Consider the following 16,891-nt stretch of genomic DNA (forward strand, 5'->3'; position numbering starts at 1 on the left):
AAAGGGTCAGAATGAAAACCTGCAGCCACAGTATCTCTCTAGGACTACAGTTGGAGACCCCTGGGCTAGGGGTTACGGGCTGGTCATACTTCCCAGAAAGTCATTTTAAAAAATGCTCCAGATCACAATGTGAAAAATGGCCCTAACATATTTTTAAAAAATCCTTTTTGCAAAGGGTTTTTTTTTTCTTTTCATGGAACTACTAATTAGTTAGATTGAGTGTCACTGGAGCTGAATAAGACCACACTAATTTAAAACTGGCCAAGGGACAATGTCCACTCCACCACTACTCTGACTCGCAAGCTGTCCCTCTCTTGACCCATACAGGTATGTCCAAAGGAGATCACAATGGGGAAAAAAGTTTTGAGAACTGTTCATTTATGAACAGATCTGTAGCATTCGTGGCATTGCATTTATCATGAATAATATGAAGCCTTTTTATCAGACTGTCTTTTGTAATGGTGGCTGGGTAATAAGAGTAATTTGACCCAACAGTTCTGCCAAGATGCAGACTAACACTCTTTAATTCCTTAGCTGTTTTTCCCCCTTTTTGGAGGACAGCTGTACAGATAAATCTAACAGAAAAAATTCCAAATCCATCAAGAAGTCTGACATAATAAATATATCGTAATGTGACATTCTTCAGCCATTCTAGGGACTGCAGCGCAAATCACCAGCATTGGGCACCCATTGATCTCTGGGCACCTCTAACCACTGTAACTCTGGTGATTGGGTTATTTTAAAGGCAGTTGCTCAGCTATACCCACATATAATTGAATGGATATTCCTCAGTGTTTTACTGTACACAGAAGTGACTGAAGGGCCATGCCATTTTGAAATTTCTTTTTTTTTCCATTCTAGGGAGAACTAGAGAGGCAACTCTTACAAGCCAATCCTATTCTAGAAGCCTTTGGAAATGCAAAAACTGTGAAGAATGACAACTCCTCTCGCTTTGTAAGAGATGAAGTCCTTTACATCCTTCTGCTACTAATTAGTAACTTGAAGCTATACATGCATTTAATTTTTGTTATTAATTTTATCTCCTGGGTACTGTGTTAATTAGCAATAATTTTTTTGTGTGTTATTTTTGAGTATTGCCAGAATTATCTCTTTAATATATATTAAATTGGCCATAACTGAAAAGTATTATTAATGAACAGACATTGTTAGAATCTATTTTTATTAATTAGTCTAGAACTTTGTTTGTTTTACTGTATCTGATGTGTACACATTATGTAATTAAGACATTCACTATTTGTAAAGTTTTGTTAATTGTGTTTATTTATATATATTTCATATGAGCCTTTTTGTCTCTTTGCCTTTCATTAGGGGAAGTTTATTCGGATTAACTTTGATGTGACGGGCTATATTGTTGGAGCAAACATTGAGACCTGTATCCTTACTAATCAGTAGACAAGAATGATAGTTTTACACAACTACACAAAGGTGACAAAGAGCAAGGCATAAAAAGATAGTGTTAGAGTATCAAAATACAGGTAAAATTCCGTTACAACGAACTGCCAGGGACCTAAAAATATTTTGTTGTAATGAAATTCTGTATTTGTCACTATACGAGGTGTGGCAGAAAAGTAATGAGACTGATTTTTTATTTACCAAAGTTTTTATTTTTTTCAAACATCAATGTTATCCCCTTCAAAGTAGTTCCCTTGGGCAGCTACACAACGATGGAGACGTTGTTCCCACTGTTGGTAGCAGCTGGAAGTCTTCAACCGTATGGTCTTCAGCATGTCCGCTACACTCTTTTGGATGTTTTCTAAAGTCCGAAATGACGTCCTTTGAGGACATTTTTCAGTTTAGGAAAAGGGAAAAAGTCTCATGGACTGAGGTCAGGTGAATAAGGGGGCTGGGGAACCACAGGAATGCCTTTTGAGGTCAAAAATTCTGTTATGGAGAGGGCAGTTTTTCGGCACCATTTTGGCACAGACTTTTCGCATGTGTAAATGTTCAGTCAAAATTTGATGAATGGTAAATCTGTTCAAATTTAATTGTTCACTCAACATTCTTAATGTTAAACGACGGTCTGATCTCACAAGAGTGTTCACACGCTCGATGTTTTCATTGGTTTTCGTTGAAGTCCTCCCTGAATGGTGTTCATCTTCAACGTGTTTTCTGCCTTCCAAAAATGATTTTTGCCAGCTGAAAAACTTGAGCTCGGGATAAAGAATGTTCCCCATAGGCCTGTTTTAACTTTTCAAACGTCACACTTGCCGTCTAATGGCACAACGTTGCTCCAAATTCCGCTGTTCCATTTTGCGTGACGCACAACCAAAAACACAACTTCGCTAATAGCAGTCACAGAAATCACGTAGTTAACGGAAGGAGTTGAAACTCGCACTGAGCTATGGGAGGGTACTGATACACGTGCTCTATCAAGGACAACAGCGCAGCGTTTCCAGATCGCTTGCAGTGTTGCCAGTCTCATTACTTTTCTGCCACACCTCATAGTGCTTTCTTTAACTTGCGTCCAGGTGTTTGCAGTCATTTCAATAGCTTCTTTCATGTTAATTTTAATCTTCTCCTGTCTACAAGTTATGCTGATGAGAATTTTTCTCGGCATTTCCTTGCGATAATACACATTCAGGGTGCGAATGATGCCGAAACCCAATGGCTGAAGCACGGCTGTGCAATTGGGTGAGAGGAATTCAGCGCGAACATTATCTAAATGCGGAAGCATGTTTTGTGCGGCACAGTTATCAACCAGAAGCCGAATCATCCTTTTCTTCTTCTTCATATTGTGAAGTTTCTAAACTCGGTTGTTCTGTGTCATACCCTTAATATTTTTCACAATTCAGATTTGCTTGAAAAGTCAAGAGCAATCAGACAAGCCAAAGACGAACGGACTTTCCACATGTTCTATCAGCTCTTGTCCGGAGCAGGAGAGGCCATGAAGGGTGAGTCTTGAGGTCTGAATTATTATCTCACCTGTGCCTGGGCTTGAGATAAATATTCTAATTTGAAGATTTTAAGGGTCCCACTAATTTGTTGTAAACTTTGTGTTTCTTCTAATTAGGTGATCTGCTGCTTGAGGGGTTTGACCAGTACCGTTTTTTATCAAATGGGTTCGTTCCAGTTCCAGGACAAACAGACAAGGAGAATTTCCAGGAGACACTGGAGTCAATGCGGATCATGGGATTTCATCAGGATGAGATTGTGTGTGAGTGGCTTATTAGCTCTTGCCTTTATTTATGATATACATCTGCATACACTGCCTCTCATATGCCATGGCCATTTTGTATTCTTACATGAGCTCCTGCACTAGTGTATGTATTAAAGAGCATTAGTAAATGTATTTAAAAAAGCAGAACTGTTAATAAGAAAGCGTCCTTTGTAAAGAAAAATTGAGTGAATGCAGCTGAAAGAAGGGAATGCTTGGTTTTAATTTGAAGATTAATGCTAAAGACTCTTCACAGACACTTATTAGGAAAAAGATGTAAATGCAAGGTTCAGTGGATTATTGGGATTAAATTAAGGCTGAAAAATATATCCACCTTCATAAAAGGACAAGTGTCTGTATGTTTGTCTGGTTGCTATGTCTCTGGCGTTCCAACTATGGGGTATCACATGCATTTTTTTAGTAATAAATTGCATTGCATTGGTTATTCCAACAGATGGCACATCGCAAGCATTAACACTGCTTTTTCGAATCCCATGCCATGTGGCACAGAACAGAGACATATGCATTGCATGGTACACTGCAAATGTTAATGTTGAGGTCTAAGTTAAATTTCAACATGTCTTACAACTGTAGCAAAGCTAATATATATGTGTATGTGTGCGTGTGTGTGTGTGTGTGTGTGTATGTATATGTGTGTACAAGTGCATCCGGAAAGTATTCACAACGCATCACTTTTTCCACATTTTGTTATGTTACAGCCTTATTCCAAAATGGATTCAATTCATTTTGTTCCTCAGAATTCTACACACAACATCCCATAATGACAACGTGAAAAAAGTTTACTTGAGATTTTTGCAAATTTATTAAAAATAAAAACTGAGAAATCCCATGTACATAAGTATTCACAGCCTTTGCCATGAAGCTCAAAATTGAGCTCAGGTGCATCCTGTTTCCCCTGATCATCCTTGAGATGTTTCTGCAGCTTAATTGGAGTCCACCTGTGGTAAATTCAGTTGATTGGACATTATTTGGAAAGGCACACACCTGTCTATATAAGGTCCCACAGTTGACAGTTCATGTCAGAGCACAAACCAAGTATGAAGTCAAAGGAATTGTCTGTAGACCTCCGAGGCAGGATTGTCTCAAGGCACAAATCTGGGGAAAGTTACAGAAAAATTTCTGCTGCTTTGAAGGTCCCAATGAGCACAGTGGCCTCCATCATCCGTAAGTGAAAGAACTTTGAAACCACCAGGACTCTTCCTAGAGCTGGCTGGTCATCTAAACTGAGCGATCGGGGGAGAAGGGCCTAGTCAGGGAGGTGACTAAGAACCCGATGGTCACTATGTCAGAGCTCCAGAGGTCCTCTGTGGAGAGAGGAGAACCTTCCAGAAGCACAACCATCTGCAGCAATCCACCAATCATGCCTGTATGGTAGAGTGGCCAGATGGAAGCCACTCCTTAGTAAAAGGCACATGGCAGCCCACCTGGAGTTTGCCAAAAGGCACCTGAAGGACTCTCAGACCATGAGAAAAAAAATTCTCTAGTCTGATGATACAAAGATTGAACTCTTTGTTGTAAATGCCAGGCGTCATGTCTTTTTTCATGTTGTCATTATGGGGTGTTGTGTGTAGAATTCTGAGGAAAAAAATGAATTGAATCCATTTTGGGAAAAGGCTGTAACATAACAACATGTGGAAAAAGTGATGCGCTGTGAATACTTTCCGGATGCACTATATATATATATATATATGTGTGTGTGTGTGTGTGTGTGTGTGTATATATATATATATATATATATATGTATATATATGTGTGTGTGTGTGTATATGTGTGTGTATATATATATATATATATATATATGTATGTGTGTGTGTGTGTGTGTGTGTGTGTGTGTGTATATATATATATATATATATATATATATATATGTGTGTGTGTGTGTGTGTGTGTGTGTGTATATATATATATATATATATATATATATATATATATATGTATATATAATGTGTATGTATGTATGTATGTATAATGTGTGTGTGTGTGTATATATATATAATGTATATAACATTTTACTTTTTAAATCTACAGCCATGTTAAGACTCATCTCAGCCGTTTTACAGTTTGGAAATATAAGTTTCCGAAAGGAGAGGAATACAGATCAAGCATCTATGCCTGATAATACAGGTAGTATGTCGAGATGAACTGTTTTTCATTGTTGTTTGGACAATTTACAACTAGAACATTGTGTTTTTTTTCTGAAAATTCTGATTCAAACTTTGCTTAATCTCTGACAGCTGCTCAAAAGTTGTGCCACTTAATGGGTATAAATGTTACTGAGTTCTGCCGTGCCATTCTTACCCCTCGCATCAAGGTTGGTCGAGACTATGTACAGAAGGCTCAGACCAAGGAGCAGGTTAGTTGTATGTGTTTTTTTTTTTTCCTGTCATTTTTCTTTCTGTGCCATATTCTTTTTGATATTCTGCTTTATTTTTATCTGACAGGCTGATTTTGCTATTGAAGCTTTGGCAAAGGCCACATACGAACGCCTGTTTCGGTGGCTTGTTCACCGTATTAATCGTGCACTTGACCGCACTAAGAGACAAGGAGCTTCCTTTATTGGGATCCTAGATATTGCTGGATTTGAAATCTTCCAGGTAAGAAATATATTGTCCCCTGAATGTTCTTCTTAAACATTATCAAGCTACATTTTTTAAGGGTCTTAAACACACCGAAAACAATGTGCCTTTGAATTTTGCTTTGTCTTCTTTTTGCCTGGAGAGACCCTTGTACCCAATTAAAATATATAATCCCAGATATGAAATCATGGAGTGCAAACAGATTCTGGGCTTGGCCAGATTTAATGCTTCCGTTTTATACAGCAGGCCTTACTACCTGAAATTAAACCTGCTAAGTTAAAGAGCAGTGCCATTGTTTCAAAGGTCAAGGTCTTTCCTGGTAAAGTCAAAGCTTAATGTGATTACAGTACAGTAAAATATGGATTTCCTAAGTGTGCATGGCGTTCTCTTCCACATAAACTGACACTTCTGTGTTTCCTTGCTCCCACACCTTTACCGGAGGTTGAGCGCTCTACTATTACACTATTACAGTCTCGGCAAATGGCAGAAACGTGTTTTTGTGCTGTTTGGCTAACCTGTAGTAGAAGAGTTTGCAGCTTTTATTATAGAAGATAACATTATTGTTTTTGTAAATCACGATAGGCTTCTTTTAAAGAAGGTGGTCAGTGTGTCTTTTCCATGGATAGGAAAAGCTTTCTTTTGTTTCAATCACATTCTCCGTATCACCTAAATGTCTGAAAACAGTGTAGATGTTATAAAAGATGTGTTAAAAGTCTAAACTTGTAGATGGTTCTCTCTAGAAAGTAAAAGCTCTGATGATGTGCTGGATGAAGGAAATGTCATTCTGACCTACCAGCCAATTTTACCACTTTGTTGCCTGTGTCATAATTTAAAACTCTTCTCTCCTTCCACTTTCTTGCTTTCTTGGTAATTTGCAAAAAAAAGAATAATAATAATAACTTTTTTTTCTCTTTTCTGTCTGAAGTTGAATTCATTTGAACAATTATGTATCAACTACACTAATGAGAAGCTGCAGCAGTTGTTCAATCACACCATGTTCATCTTGGAGCAGGAGGAGTATCAGCGTGAGGGTATTGAGTGGAACTTCATTGACTTTGGCTTGGACCTGCAGCCATGCATTGACCTCATTGAAAGGCCGGTCAGTCCATTTTTTTTGTACTTGTCCACATGTCTGGACCTTTTGATTCTAGAGCCTAATTATGAGTCTTGTTAGTAAATAAACAATTGGATATTCACAATCTACTTTGACTTATATCAGCCTGGCTGCATAAATGTTCATTTGTGTGTCTTTTAAAACTGATAAGAAGGAGCTTAATTTGTAGGCAAGTTGATATTGTAATTATGGGGACAAAAGAGCAGTTGTGTTTGGTGGACCTGTACTTAATAGTGTCTTTCACTTAGAGGTAGGGATTCTGCGCTGATAACACATTGCTGCACCCACCAACCATCGAACCACCTGGACTGGGACCTGAGTGCAGCAGGTGACACCTGCTTAGCACCACACAGGAACAGTGTGAGGTTTTTTTATGGTGGCTGGAGTGCCAATTCTGACACAAACCACCAAGTTTTCCCTATAACTTAGAGGACCTGCTTGCACTTAGATTATTTATAAATTTAGACTTGTCAGTAGGTGCAATAAGTATGACTGGAAAATTGGCTTCTCACTTACTCTTAAACAAAGATGATGTAAAGGGCAAACGATAGTTCGTCAAACTTATAGACTCTCCAGATCGTCTATTTCTTATATGCAGTATGTCCACTGGGTTTAAAATATTCTCACAATTTCACACGTTTTCTAGTTGAGGTCAGCATTTCTTCACTGCCAACTGAGAACAGACTGAATGACATCCTGAGAAACCTTTTGAGTCACTAGACGGTTAGCTAGAGCATTTTTGAGGCTGCCTGCTAGAAAATCCTCCATGCTCTTGCCAAACTCCTACTAAATGTGGGCTGTCATTTTGCCCACTGCTGTTTAATGCCCCCTTCTTCTGTTGGAACCTCTTAGTCGAATCCAGAGGGCTTCCTGCTAACACTGCACAGAAGGCCTTCTTTCTTAACTTGACAGCTTTCCTCATAAGTGGCGTTCATAAAGCAACATATGGCTTCGGCTGCTGCAGCTGCTTCCACTGCTAAGGTCTGGATCATGGTCTATTCAGACTCCATGTGTCTAATCTGTCCTGATAAATAGGAGCAGCTCTCTTGATAAAGATACTTGAAATGATCCCAAATGGAGATTTGCTATCTATTTTCAGTATACTGTTGCTACTCATTTGGGTTTCTTTGGGTCTGTCCTCATGAGCCAACTCCCCACTAAGTGGTGATGAACTCCCAGCTCTCCTGCTTTCTTTGTCAGTGTGTCCAGAACATAAGGCCGGAGTTATACTTCACGCGACGCATGCTGCACAGGACGCTCCTGCTACACAAGCGTTGTAGTGTTTATACTTGCGCGTGTAATTTACGTAAATTTGAAGGAATCCACCAGGTGGCAGTGCGAGATATTATCACGGTGAGAACATGTTCGGCTTCTCTGTGTTGTGAATTGCCTAAAACACCTATTAAATCCCGATATCACCTTACCACAATATCTCTGAAAAGGATGTTTATTGATTAAATCCATCAATCCAGGGATGTGTCCATTCCAGCAAGCATTGGGCACAACTGAGAAACAATCCCAGGACGAGGTCTCAGCTCATCGCAAGGTGAATACAAGCACACACATACACTAGCGTCATTTTAGCGGCACCAAATCCCCAAATCTGCATATCTTTGGAAGGAAACAGAGCACAGTGTGGAATCCAAGCAGGAAATACCAGCAACATAACTCCCTGCGAGACATCAGTGCTATCGCTCCGCCACCATGTCACCCCCATGTGTGTAATTATTAACAGTATTCATTATTTAAACTAAATTATATGTAAAATGTAACATAAACACTTTAACGCATTTCATCATGAAAGTGATATCAAGTATAAATTTAAAGATTCTAAATGTTCAGAGAGTTGGAATATCATACATTTAATTTGTTCTGTGTGGTGATCTATTGCTGCTTGCCGCAGCTGTCAGGTCCAAGAAGCTCGTAGCGATTAAAAACTGGGATGACGTTTACGACCGTCTGCTTTAATGATAAAGTAAACTGTGAGGTTAAAGTGGACAATTCGAGATTAAAGCCGAAATTTCCACTTTAATCACAAAATACATGTTTTCACTGTGTCCTTTATTTTTTTCTCAGTGGCTCAAATACAGCGCTATACATTATGTTGCTGTTGTGAAATTGCAAAAAAAAAAAAAAAAAGACGGCACAAAGATGCTATGTGAGACTTTTAAAATGTATCGTGTCATTACGATCGGGAATATGCGACGCTTGAATATAAAAGCACCACGAATGCATCTGCATGTCGGCATTTTGCTTCACCACATCGAACCATTCAACAGCGAAGCACACACATCGATCCCCGAAGGATCTCCATAGAGGCCTGCTGTCACATGTAGATAGTAGTGCAGAATGCAGCTGCTAGAATCCTAACTAGGAAAAGAAAATCCGAACACATTTCTCCAGTTTTAATGTCACTACACTGGTTACCTGTGTCATTCAGGATTGACTTTAAAATTCTGCTTATGGTTTATAAGGCCTTAAATAATCTCGCTCCATCTTATATATCGAAATGTCTGACACCTTATATTCCAAATCGTAACCTCAGATCCTCAAATGAATGTCTCCTTAGAATTCCAAGAACAAAACTTAAAAGAAGTGGTGAGGCGGCCTTCTGCTGCTATGCACCTAAAATCTGGAATAGCCTGCCAATAGGAATTCGCCAGGCTGATACAGTAGAGCACTTTAAAACACTGCTGAAAACACATTACTTTAACATGGCCTTTTTATAACTTCATTTTAATCTTAATTTAACTTAATCCTGATACTCTATATGTTCAATCTCCTCAAAATAACTATTCATGGTGGCTCTAAAATCGTACTGACCCCCTCTCTTTTCTGTTTCTTTTTCGGTTTCTTTGTGGTGGTGGCCTGCCACCTACCTACTCAAAGCTTCATGATGCTCCAACAATGATGGATGGATTAAAGGCAGAAGTCTACATGACCATCATCATCAAGCCCTTCCGTGAGAACCCTAAATCCAAAGAGGACTGTTTCATTTATGTTAGGTAGATTGCCCAGATGGGACTGGGCGGTCTCATGGTCTGGAATCCCTGCAGATTTTATTTTTTCTCCAGCCGTCTGGAGTTTTTTTGTTTTTTCTGTCCCCCCTGGCCATTGAACCTTACTCTTATTCAATGTTAATGTTGATTTATTTTGTTTTATAATTGTGTCTTTCATTTTTCTATTCTTTAATATGTAAAGCATTTTGAGCTACTGTTTGTATGAAAATGTGCTATATAAATAAATGTTGTTGTTGTTGTTGTAGTAAACAGAGACTCTGACGTCACATTCCGACTTTTAGCACACTGTGCCCCCCGACTTTTTGCTGGTACTGCAACTCGCGCACGCGTCATGTTAATTTCTGAGGACCTGCTCAGAGGACGCGTGAAATGAACGCTGGGAATGCGTGGCAGCCATGATGCGGGCGCGTACGCGTTCTGAGCGTGAAGTATAAATGAGCCCTAACAACAACATTTATTTATATAGCACATTTTCATACAAAAAAAGTAGCTCAAAGTGCTTTACAAAATGAAGAATAGAAAAATAAAAGACACAGTAAGAAAATAAAATAAGTCAACATTAATTAACATAGAATAAGAGTAAGTTCCGATGGCCAGGTGGACAGAAAAACAAAAAAAAAAACTCCAGATGGCTGGAGAAAAAAAAATAAAATCTGCAGGGATTCCAGACCATGAGACCACCCAGACCCCTCTGGGCAATCTACCTAATATAAATGAAACAGTCCTCTTTGTATTTAGGGTTCTCACGGAAGGACTTGATGAAGCACTTTTGATGATGATGGTGGTCAATGAAACCGAAAAGACTTCATAGGCTCAATAACAGATCCATCAATGTTGGAGCATCATGAAAGCTTGTAATGAGCAAATCATGAGTATTTAAGCAGGCCACCATCCACAATGAAACTGCTGGAGCCAAAGCCAAACAGGGCAAGAGGCAGGATCCTGGGCAGGGTCAGAACATAGAACACTCAATAACAGATGACACAACTACAACCCTGACCATTGACCTTTGGTACAATCAGGGTGTTTGAACATTGTGCTTGTAATGAGCAAATCATGAGTAGTTAAGAATTTTAATTTAAAAAATTAATATTTTATAACATATAATTTACTGCATGAATTAAGGCTGTTACTGTAGTGTGAGCAGAATTTGACACAGACTGAAATTTCTCATTAAGTCCGAGTTTTTAAAATAGTGCTGGTGTTAAAAGGTTACACCAAAACATTATATAAAGACGTGTTAATGCTAAAGTCATTCTGTGGTTTTTAAAAATGTTAATGTCTAAGTCTAATTTTGTTAATAAAAGTGTGGTGGTGGCAATTCAGTAAGAATGGATAAATCAATATCCAACATTTCCTGCGCAACTTTTCCAGGGAATTCTTCAACAAGCTTCCTGAAGGTGTGGGGGACAGTGGGTGGATTCTTGTTCTTTTATTTACTTAAATTTACTTCTGTTATTATAAATAAGCGGAGTGGTATGTTTCTCTACTACCCTGAGCAAAGCCCTTAGCCTGCAATTGCTCCATCCTGGGTATGACGCTAATCTGCATCCAGCCCTGCAAGCAGGTCCTCTAACTTGTAGGTAGGACTGGGAGTTAGTGGCAGGATTGGCACTCCAGCCACTTTAAAAAAAATCTCACACTGTTCCAGTGTGGTGCTGAGGTGTCACCCGTTGCATGGCTACAGTCAGATCTCAGTCTTCGTCGTTCACTGTGTGGTGGGTGTGGCAATGCGCTCTAATCAGCGCATGCTCCCAACCTATTATATAGTTTGAATTCTATACCTTTAGATAGAAATCAAGCAAAATGACACCTTTTATTGGCTAACTAAAAAGATTACAATATGCCAGCTTTCGAGGCAACTCGGTCCCCTTCTTCAGGCAAGATGTAATCTTGAGATATAATCATCTTGCCTGAAGAAGGGGCCTGAGTTGACCCGAAAGCTGGAATATTGTAATTTTTTTTAATTAGCCAAGAAAAGGTGTCATTTTGCTACATTCATAATGGCTAACATGGTACAACACCCTACTACTACATACCTCTAGGTAAATACAGATGGGAGCGTTGACAGAAAGCATTGCCAGTACAGTTATGCTGTAAATGTACTGCAGTAGAGACCTTGTATATACAGCGCCAGATGTGATTATGATATGAAACCATAGGATTCAGTGACAAGTGGTGGATTAGCCTGACCTGATTTCTGTCACAGTACATTAGCAATACAAAGCTACAGTATGTGAGAGAAATGAAACTGTGAAAGTACATGTACTCTGTAATTAATTTCTCAATACACGTACTACATGGCAAAAGACATAAGAGAGGTTCTGTGTTAGTTTGGCGCTGTATCTCCACCTCAGTCCCAGGGTATTGCTAAGGCTACTGGCTTTTATTCTAGTCAGTTTTACAAATCAGCGAGTCAGGTTTACTTCTAATTGATCTAACATTTAACTTGCTGAACTTTTTTCTTCTATTATTTTGCTTCTTGAAATGCGTTTGAGTATGAGATTTATATTTATAAACAATCCCAAAGTTTGCATATTTCGCCGTTCACTTTTACCATTTTCTTTTTCTGTGGAGTTTGCTTCCTTAATTGTATCCCAATGCTAACAATTAAAAACTAGCAAAACAATCATGAGTGACACTCAGTGCTGCTGTGAAGCAGAGTTGCTGCTTAAATAAAAAAGTCAAGCTAATTAAACACTCGCATCAATTAGATGTAAGATTGACTTACTGATTTGAGAAACTGGTTTGTATGAGAACCTGTAGCCATAGAGACACACCAGGACTGAACCTAAAAACACAATACACAAGGGTCAGTTTATATTGTGGCTTCTGAGGGTGTTTGTGAATCATCTCCAATAAATTCTGCTTATGGTTTATAAAGCCTTAAATAATCTCGCCCCATCTTATATATCGGAATGTCTGACACCTTAAATTCCAAATCGTAACCTCAGATCCTCAAATGAGTGTCTCCTTAGAATTCCAAGAACAAAACTTAAAAGAAGTGGTGAGGCGGCCTTCTGCTGCTATGCACCTAAATCTGGAATAGCCTGCCAATAGGAATTCGCCAGGCTGATACAGTAGAGCACTTTAAAACACTGCTGAAAACACATTACTTTAACATGGCCTTTTTATAACTTCATTTTAATCTTAATTTAACTTAATCCTGATACTCTATATGTTCAGTTTCAAAATAACTATTCATGGTGGCTCTAAAATCGCTATTGACCCTCTTTCTCTTTTCTTTTTCCGTTTCTTTGTGGTGGTGGCGAGGCCTACCTACTCAAAGCTTCATGATGCTCCAACAATGATGGATGGATTAAAGGCAGAAGTCATGACCATCATCATCAAGCCTTCCGCGAGAATCTAAATCCAAAGAGGACTGTTTCATTTATATTAGGTGGAATGCCCAGGGACTGGCGGTCTCATGGTCTGGAATTCCTACAGATTTTATTTTTCTCCAGCCGTCTGAGTTTTTGTTTTTCTGTCCCCCCTGGCCATTGAACCTTACTCTTATTCGATGTTAATGTTGATTTATTTTGTTTTATAATTGTGTCTTTCATTTTTCTATTCTTAATATGTAGCATTTTGAGTTATTTGTATGAAAATGTGCTATATAAATAAATGTTGTTGTTGTTGTTGTAGTAAACAGAGACTCTGACGTCACATTCCGACTTTTAGCACACTGTGCCCCCCGACTTTTTGCTGGTACTGCAACTCGCGCACGCCATGTTAATTTCTGAGGACCTGCTCAGAGGACGGTGAAATGAACGCTGGGAATGCGTGGCAGCCATGATGCGGCGCAGACGCGTTCTGAGCGTGAAGTGTAAATGAGCCCTAAATAACAACAACAACATTTATTTATATAGCACATTTTCATACAAAAAAAGTAGCTCAAAGTGCTTTACAAAATGAAGAATAGAAAAATAAAAGACACAGTAAGAAAATAAAATAAGTCAACATTAATTAACATAGAATAAGAGTAAGTTCCGATGGCCAGGGTGGACAGAAAAAACAAAACAAAAAACTCCAGATGGCTGGAGAAAAAAAAATAAAATCTGCAGGGATTCCAGACCATGAGACCACCCAGACCCCTCTGGGCAATCTACCTAACATAAATGAAACAGTCCTCTTTGTATTTAGGGTTCTCACGGAAGGACTTGATGATGATGGTCACGTAGACTTCTGGCTTTTGTCCATCAATGTTGGAGCATCATGATGCTTTGAGTAGTTAATGGTTCGCAGGGCCACCACAATGAAACCGGAAAAAGAAACAGAAGAGAGAGTAGAGGTCAGAACATAGAAGCTCAATAACAGATGACACAACTACAACCCTGACCATTGACCTTTGGTACAATCAGGGTGTTTGAACATTGTGCTTGTAATGAGCAAATCATGAGTAGTTAAGAATTCATCCATCCATCCATTTTCTAACCCGCTGAATCCAATACAGGGTCACGGGGTCTGCTGGAGCCAATCCCAACCAACACAGGGCAAAAGGCAGGAACCAATCCTGGGCAGGGTGCCAACAGACAGCAGGACACACACAAACACACCCACACACCAAGCACACACTAGGGCCAATACAGAATCGCCAATCCACCTAACCTGCATGTCTTTGGATCGTGGGAGGAAACCGAGCGCCGGAGGAAACCCACGCAGACACGGGAGAACATGCAACTCCATGCAGGGAGGACCCGGAAGCTTAACCCGGTCTCCTAACTCGTAGGCAGCAGCGCTACCACTGCGCCACCGTGCCGCCTATTTAAGAATTTTAATTTAAAAATTAATATTTTATAACATATAATTTACTGCATGAATTAAGGCTGTTACTGTAGTGTGAGTAGAATTTGACACAGACTGAAATTTCTCATTAAGTCCGAAGTTTTTAAAATAGTGTTGGTGTTAAAAGGTTACACCAAAACATTATAAAGACGTGTTAATGCTAAAGTCATTCTGTGGTTTTAAAAATGTTAATGTCTAAGTCTAATTTTGTTAATAAAAGTGTGGTGGTGGCAATTCAGTAAGAATGGATAAATCAATATCCAACATTTCCTGTGCAAATTTTCCAGGGAATTCTTCACCAAGCTTCCTGAAGGTGTGGGGACAGTGGGTGGATTCTTGTTCTTTTATTTACTTAAATTTACTTCTGTTATTATAAATAAGCTGAGTGGTATGTTTCTCTACTACCCTGAGCAAAGCCCTTAGCCTGCAATTGCTCCATCCTGGGTATCACGCTAATCTGCCTCCAGCCCTGCAAGCAGGTCCTCTAACTTGTAGGTAGGACTGGGAGTTGGTGGCAGGATTGGCACTCCAGCCACTTTAAAAATCTCACACTGTTCCAGTGTGGTGCTGAGGTGTCACCCGCTGCATGGCTACAGTCAGATCTCAGTCTTCGCCGCTCACTGTGTGGTGAGTGTGGCAATGCACTCTAATCAGCATGCTCCCAACCTATTATATAGTTTGAATTCTATACCTTTAGATAAAGTCAAGCAAATGACTTTTATTGGCTAACTAAAAGATTACATATGCCAGCTTTGAGGCACTGGTCCCTCTTCAGGCTAGATGTAATCTTGAGATATAATCATCTTGCCTGAAGAAGGGCCTGAGTTGACCCGAAAGCTGGAATATTGTAATTTTTTTTAATTAGCCAAGAAAAGGTGTCATTTTGCTACATTCATAATGGCTAACATGGTACAACACCCTACTACTACATACCTCTAGGTAAATACAGATGGGAGCGTTGACAGAAAGCATTGCCAGTACAGTTATGCTGTAAATGTACTGCAGTAGAGACCTTGTATATACAGCGCCAGATGTGATTATGATATGAAACCATAGGATTCAGTGACAAGTGGTGGATTAGCCTGACCTGATTTCTGTCACAGTACATTAGCAATACAAAGCTACAGTATGTGAGAGAAATGAAACTGTGAAAGTACATGTACTCTGTAATTAATTTCTCAATACACGTACTACATGGCAAAAGACATAAGAGAGGTTCTGTGTTAGTTTGGCGCTGTATCTCCACCTCAGTCCCAGGGTATTGCTAAGGCTACTGGCTTTTATTCTAGTCAGTTTTACAAATCAGCGAGTCAGGTTTACTTCTAATTGATCTAACATTTAACTTGCTGAACTTTTTTCTTCTATTATTTTGCTTCTTGAAATGCGTTTGAGTATGAGATTTATATTTATAAACAATCCCAAAGTTTGCATATTTCGCCGTTCACTTTTACCATTTTCTTTTTCTGTGGAGTTTGCTTCCTTAATTGTATCCCAATGCTAACAATTAAAAACTAGCAAAACAATCATGAGTGACACTCAGTGCTGCTGTGAAGCAGAGTTGCTGCTTAAATAAAAAAGTCAAGCTAATTAAACACTCGCATCAATTAGATGTAAGATTGACTTACTGATTTGAGAAACTGGTTTGTATGAGAACCTGTAGCCATAGAGACACACCAGGACTGAACCTAAAAACACAATACACAAGGGTCAGTTTATATTGTGGCTTCTGAGGGTGTTTGTGAATCATCTCCAATCCCACAGAAGGACCAAAGAAACCTAGAAGGCACATAAAGATGTGGTCTTATCATCTACAAGTCATCAACAAAAACACTATTGTTAGTTAAACTGAAATATGGCAGGATTGTATATCTTGGGCCGTATGTATCTACTAGGAAACGACATTCCGACCCCTCCACAATCATTTAAGTTGCCTCCAAAACCTAGCACTGGCAGTTAATTTCTTCCACTTCTGCCCACTGAAGGCCAGGTCTCTTCAGTGCAGTTTACCTCTTGCACTACAGTGGTAGAACAGCTTCCCCATCTCGACAGGGAACACCTTTTCAGACTTTTTGTAGCTCCTAACACCTTTTTTATGTACCTTAACATGCTATACTATGTATAACTGTAATTTTTGAACGAGTCAAATTTTGTAAAAATCATTCTATTAGGTGCCTTGTTGTTTTATTATATATAACTATAA

General features: G+C 39.1%; 1 protein-coding gene across 10 annotated transcripts in view; it reads left to right on the plus strand.

Moving 5' to 3' along the window:
- myh14 (myosin, heavy chain 14, non-muscle) overlaps nucleotides 1-16,891 on the plus strand; it is a 160,553-nt gene that overhangs the window by 72,245 nt on the left and 71,417 nt on the right. For all 10 annotated transcript variants that reach the window (XM_039741035.1, XM_039741031.1, XM_039741038.1 and 7 more), the window contains 8 exons: nucleotides 862-954; nucleotides 1,330-1,393; nucleotides 2,814-2,912; nucleotides 3,032-3,175; nucleotides 5,225-5,320; nucleotides 5,431-5,549; nucleotides 5,638-5,790; nucleotides 6,698-6,871. In XM_039741035.1, coding sequence (XP_039596969.1) covers nucleotides 862-954; nucleotides 1,330-1,393; nucleotides 2,814-2,912; nucleotides 3,032-3,175; nucleotides 5,225-5,320; nucleotides 5,431-5,549; nucleotides 5,638-5,790; nucleotides 6,698-6,871 — 942 coding nt within the window. The remainder of the gene's footprint in view (nucleotides 1-861; nucleotides 955-1,329; nucleotides 1,394-2,813; nucleotides 2,913-3,031; nucleotides 3,176-5,224; nucleotides 5,321-5,430; nucleotides 5,550-5,637; nucleotides 5,791-6,697; nucleotides 6,872-16,891) is intronic.

Source organism: Polypterus senegalus, chromosome 18 (genome assembly GCF_016835505.1).
Source record: "Polypterus senegalus isolate Bchr_013 chromosome 18, ASM1683550v1, whole genome shotgun sequence".
Lineage (NCBI taxonomy): Eukaryota > Metazoa > Chordata > Cladistia > Polypteriformes > Polypteridae > Polypterus > Polypterus senegalus.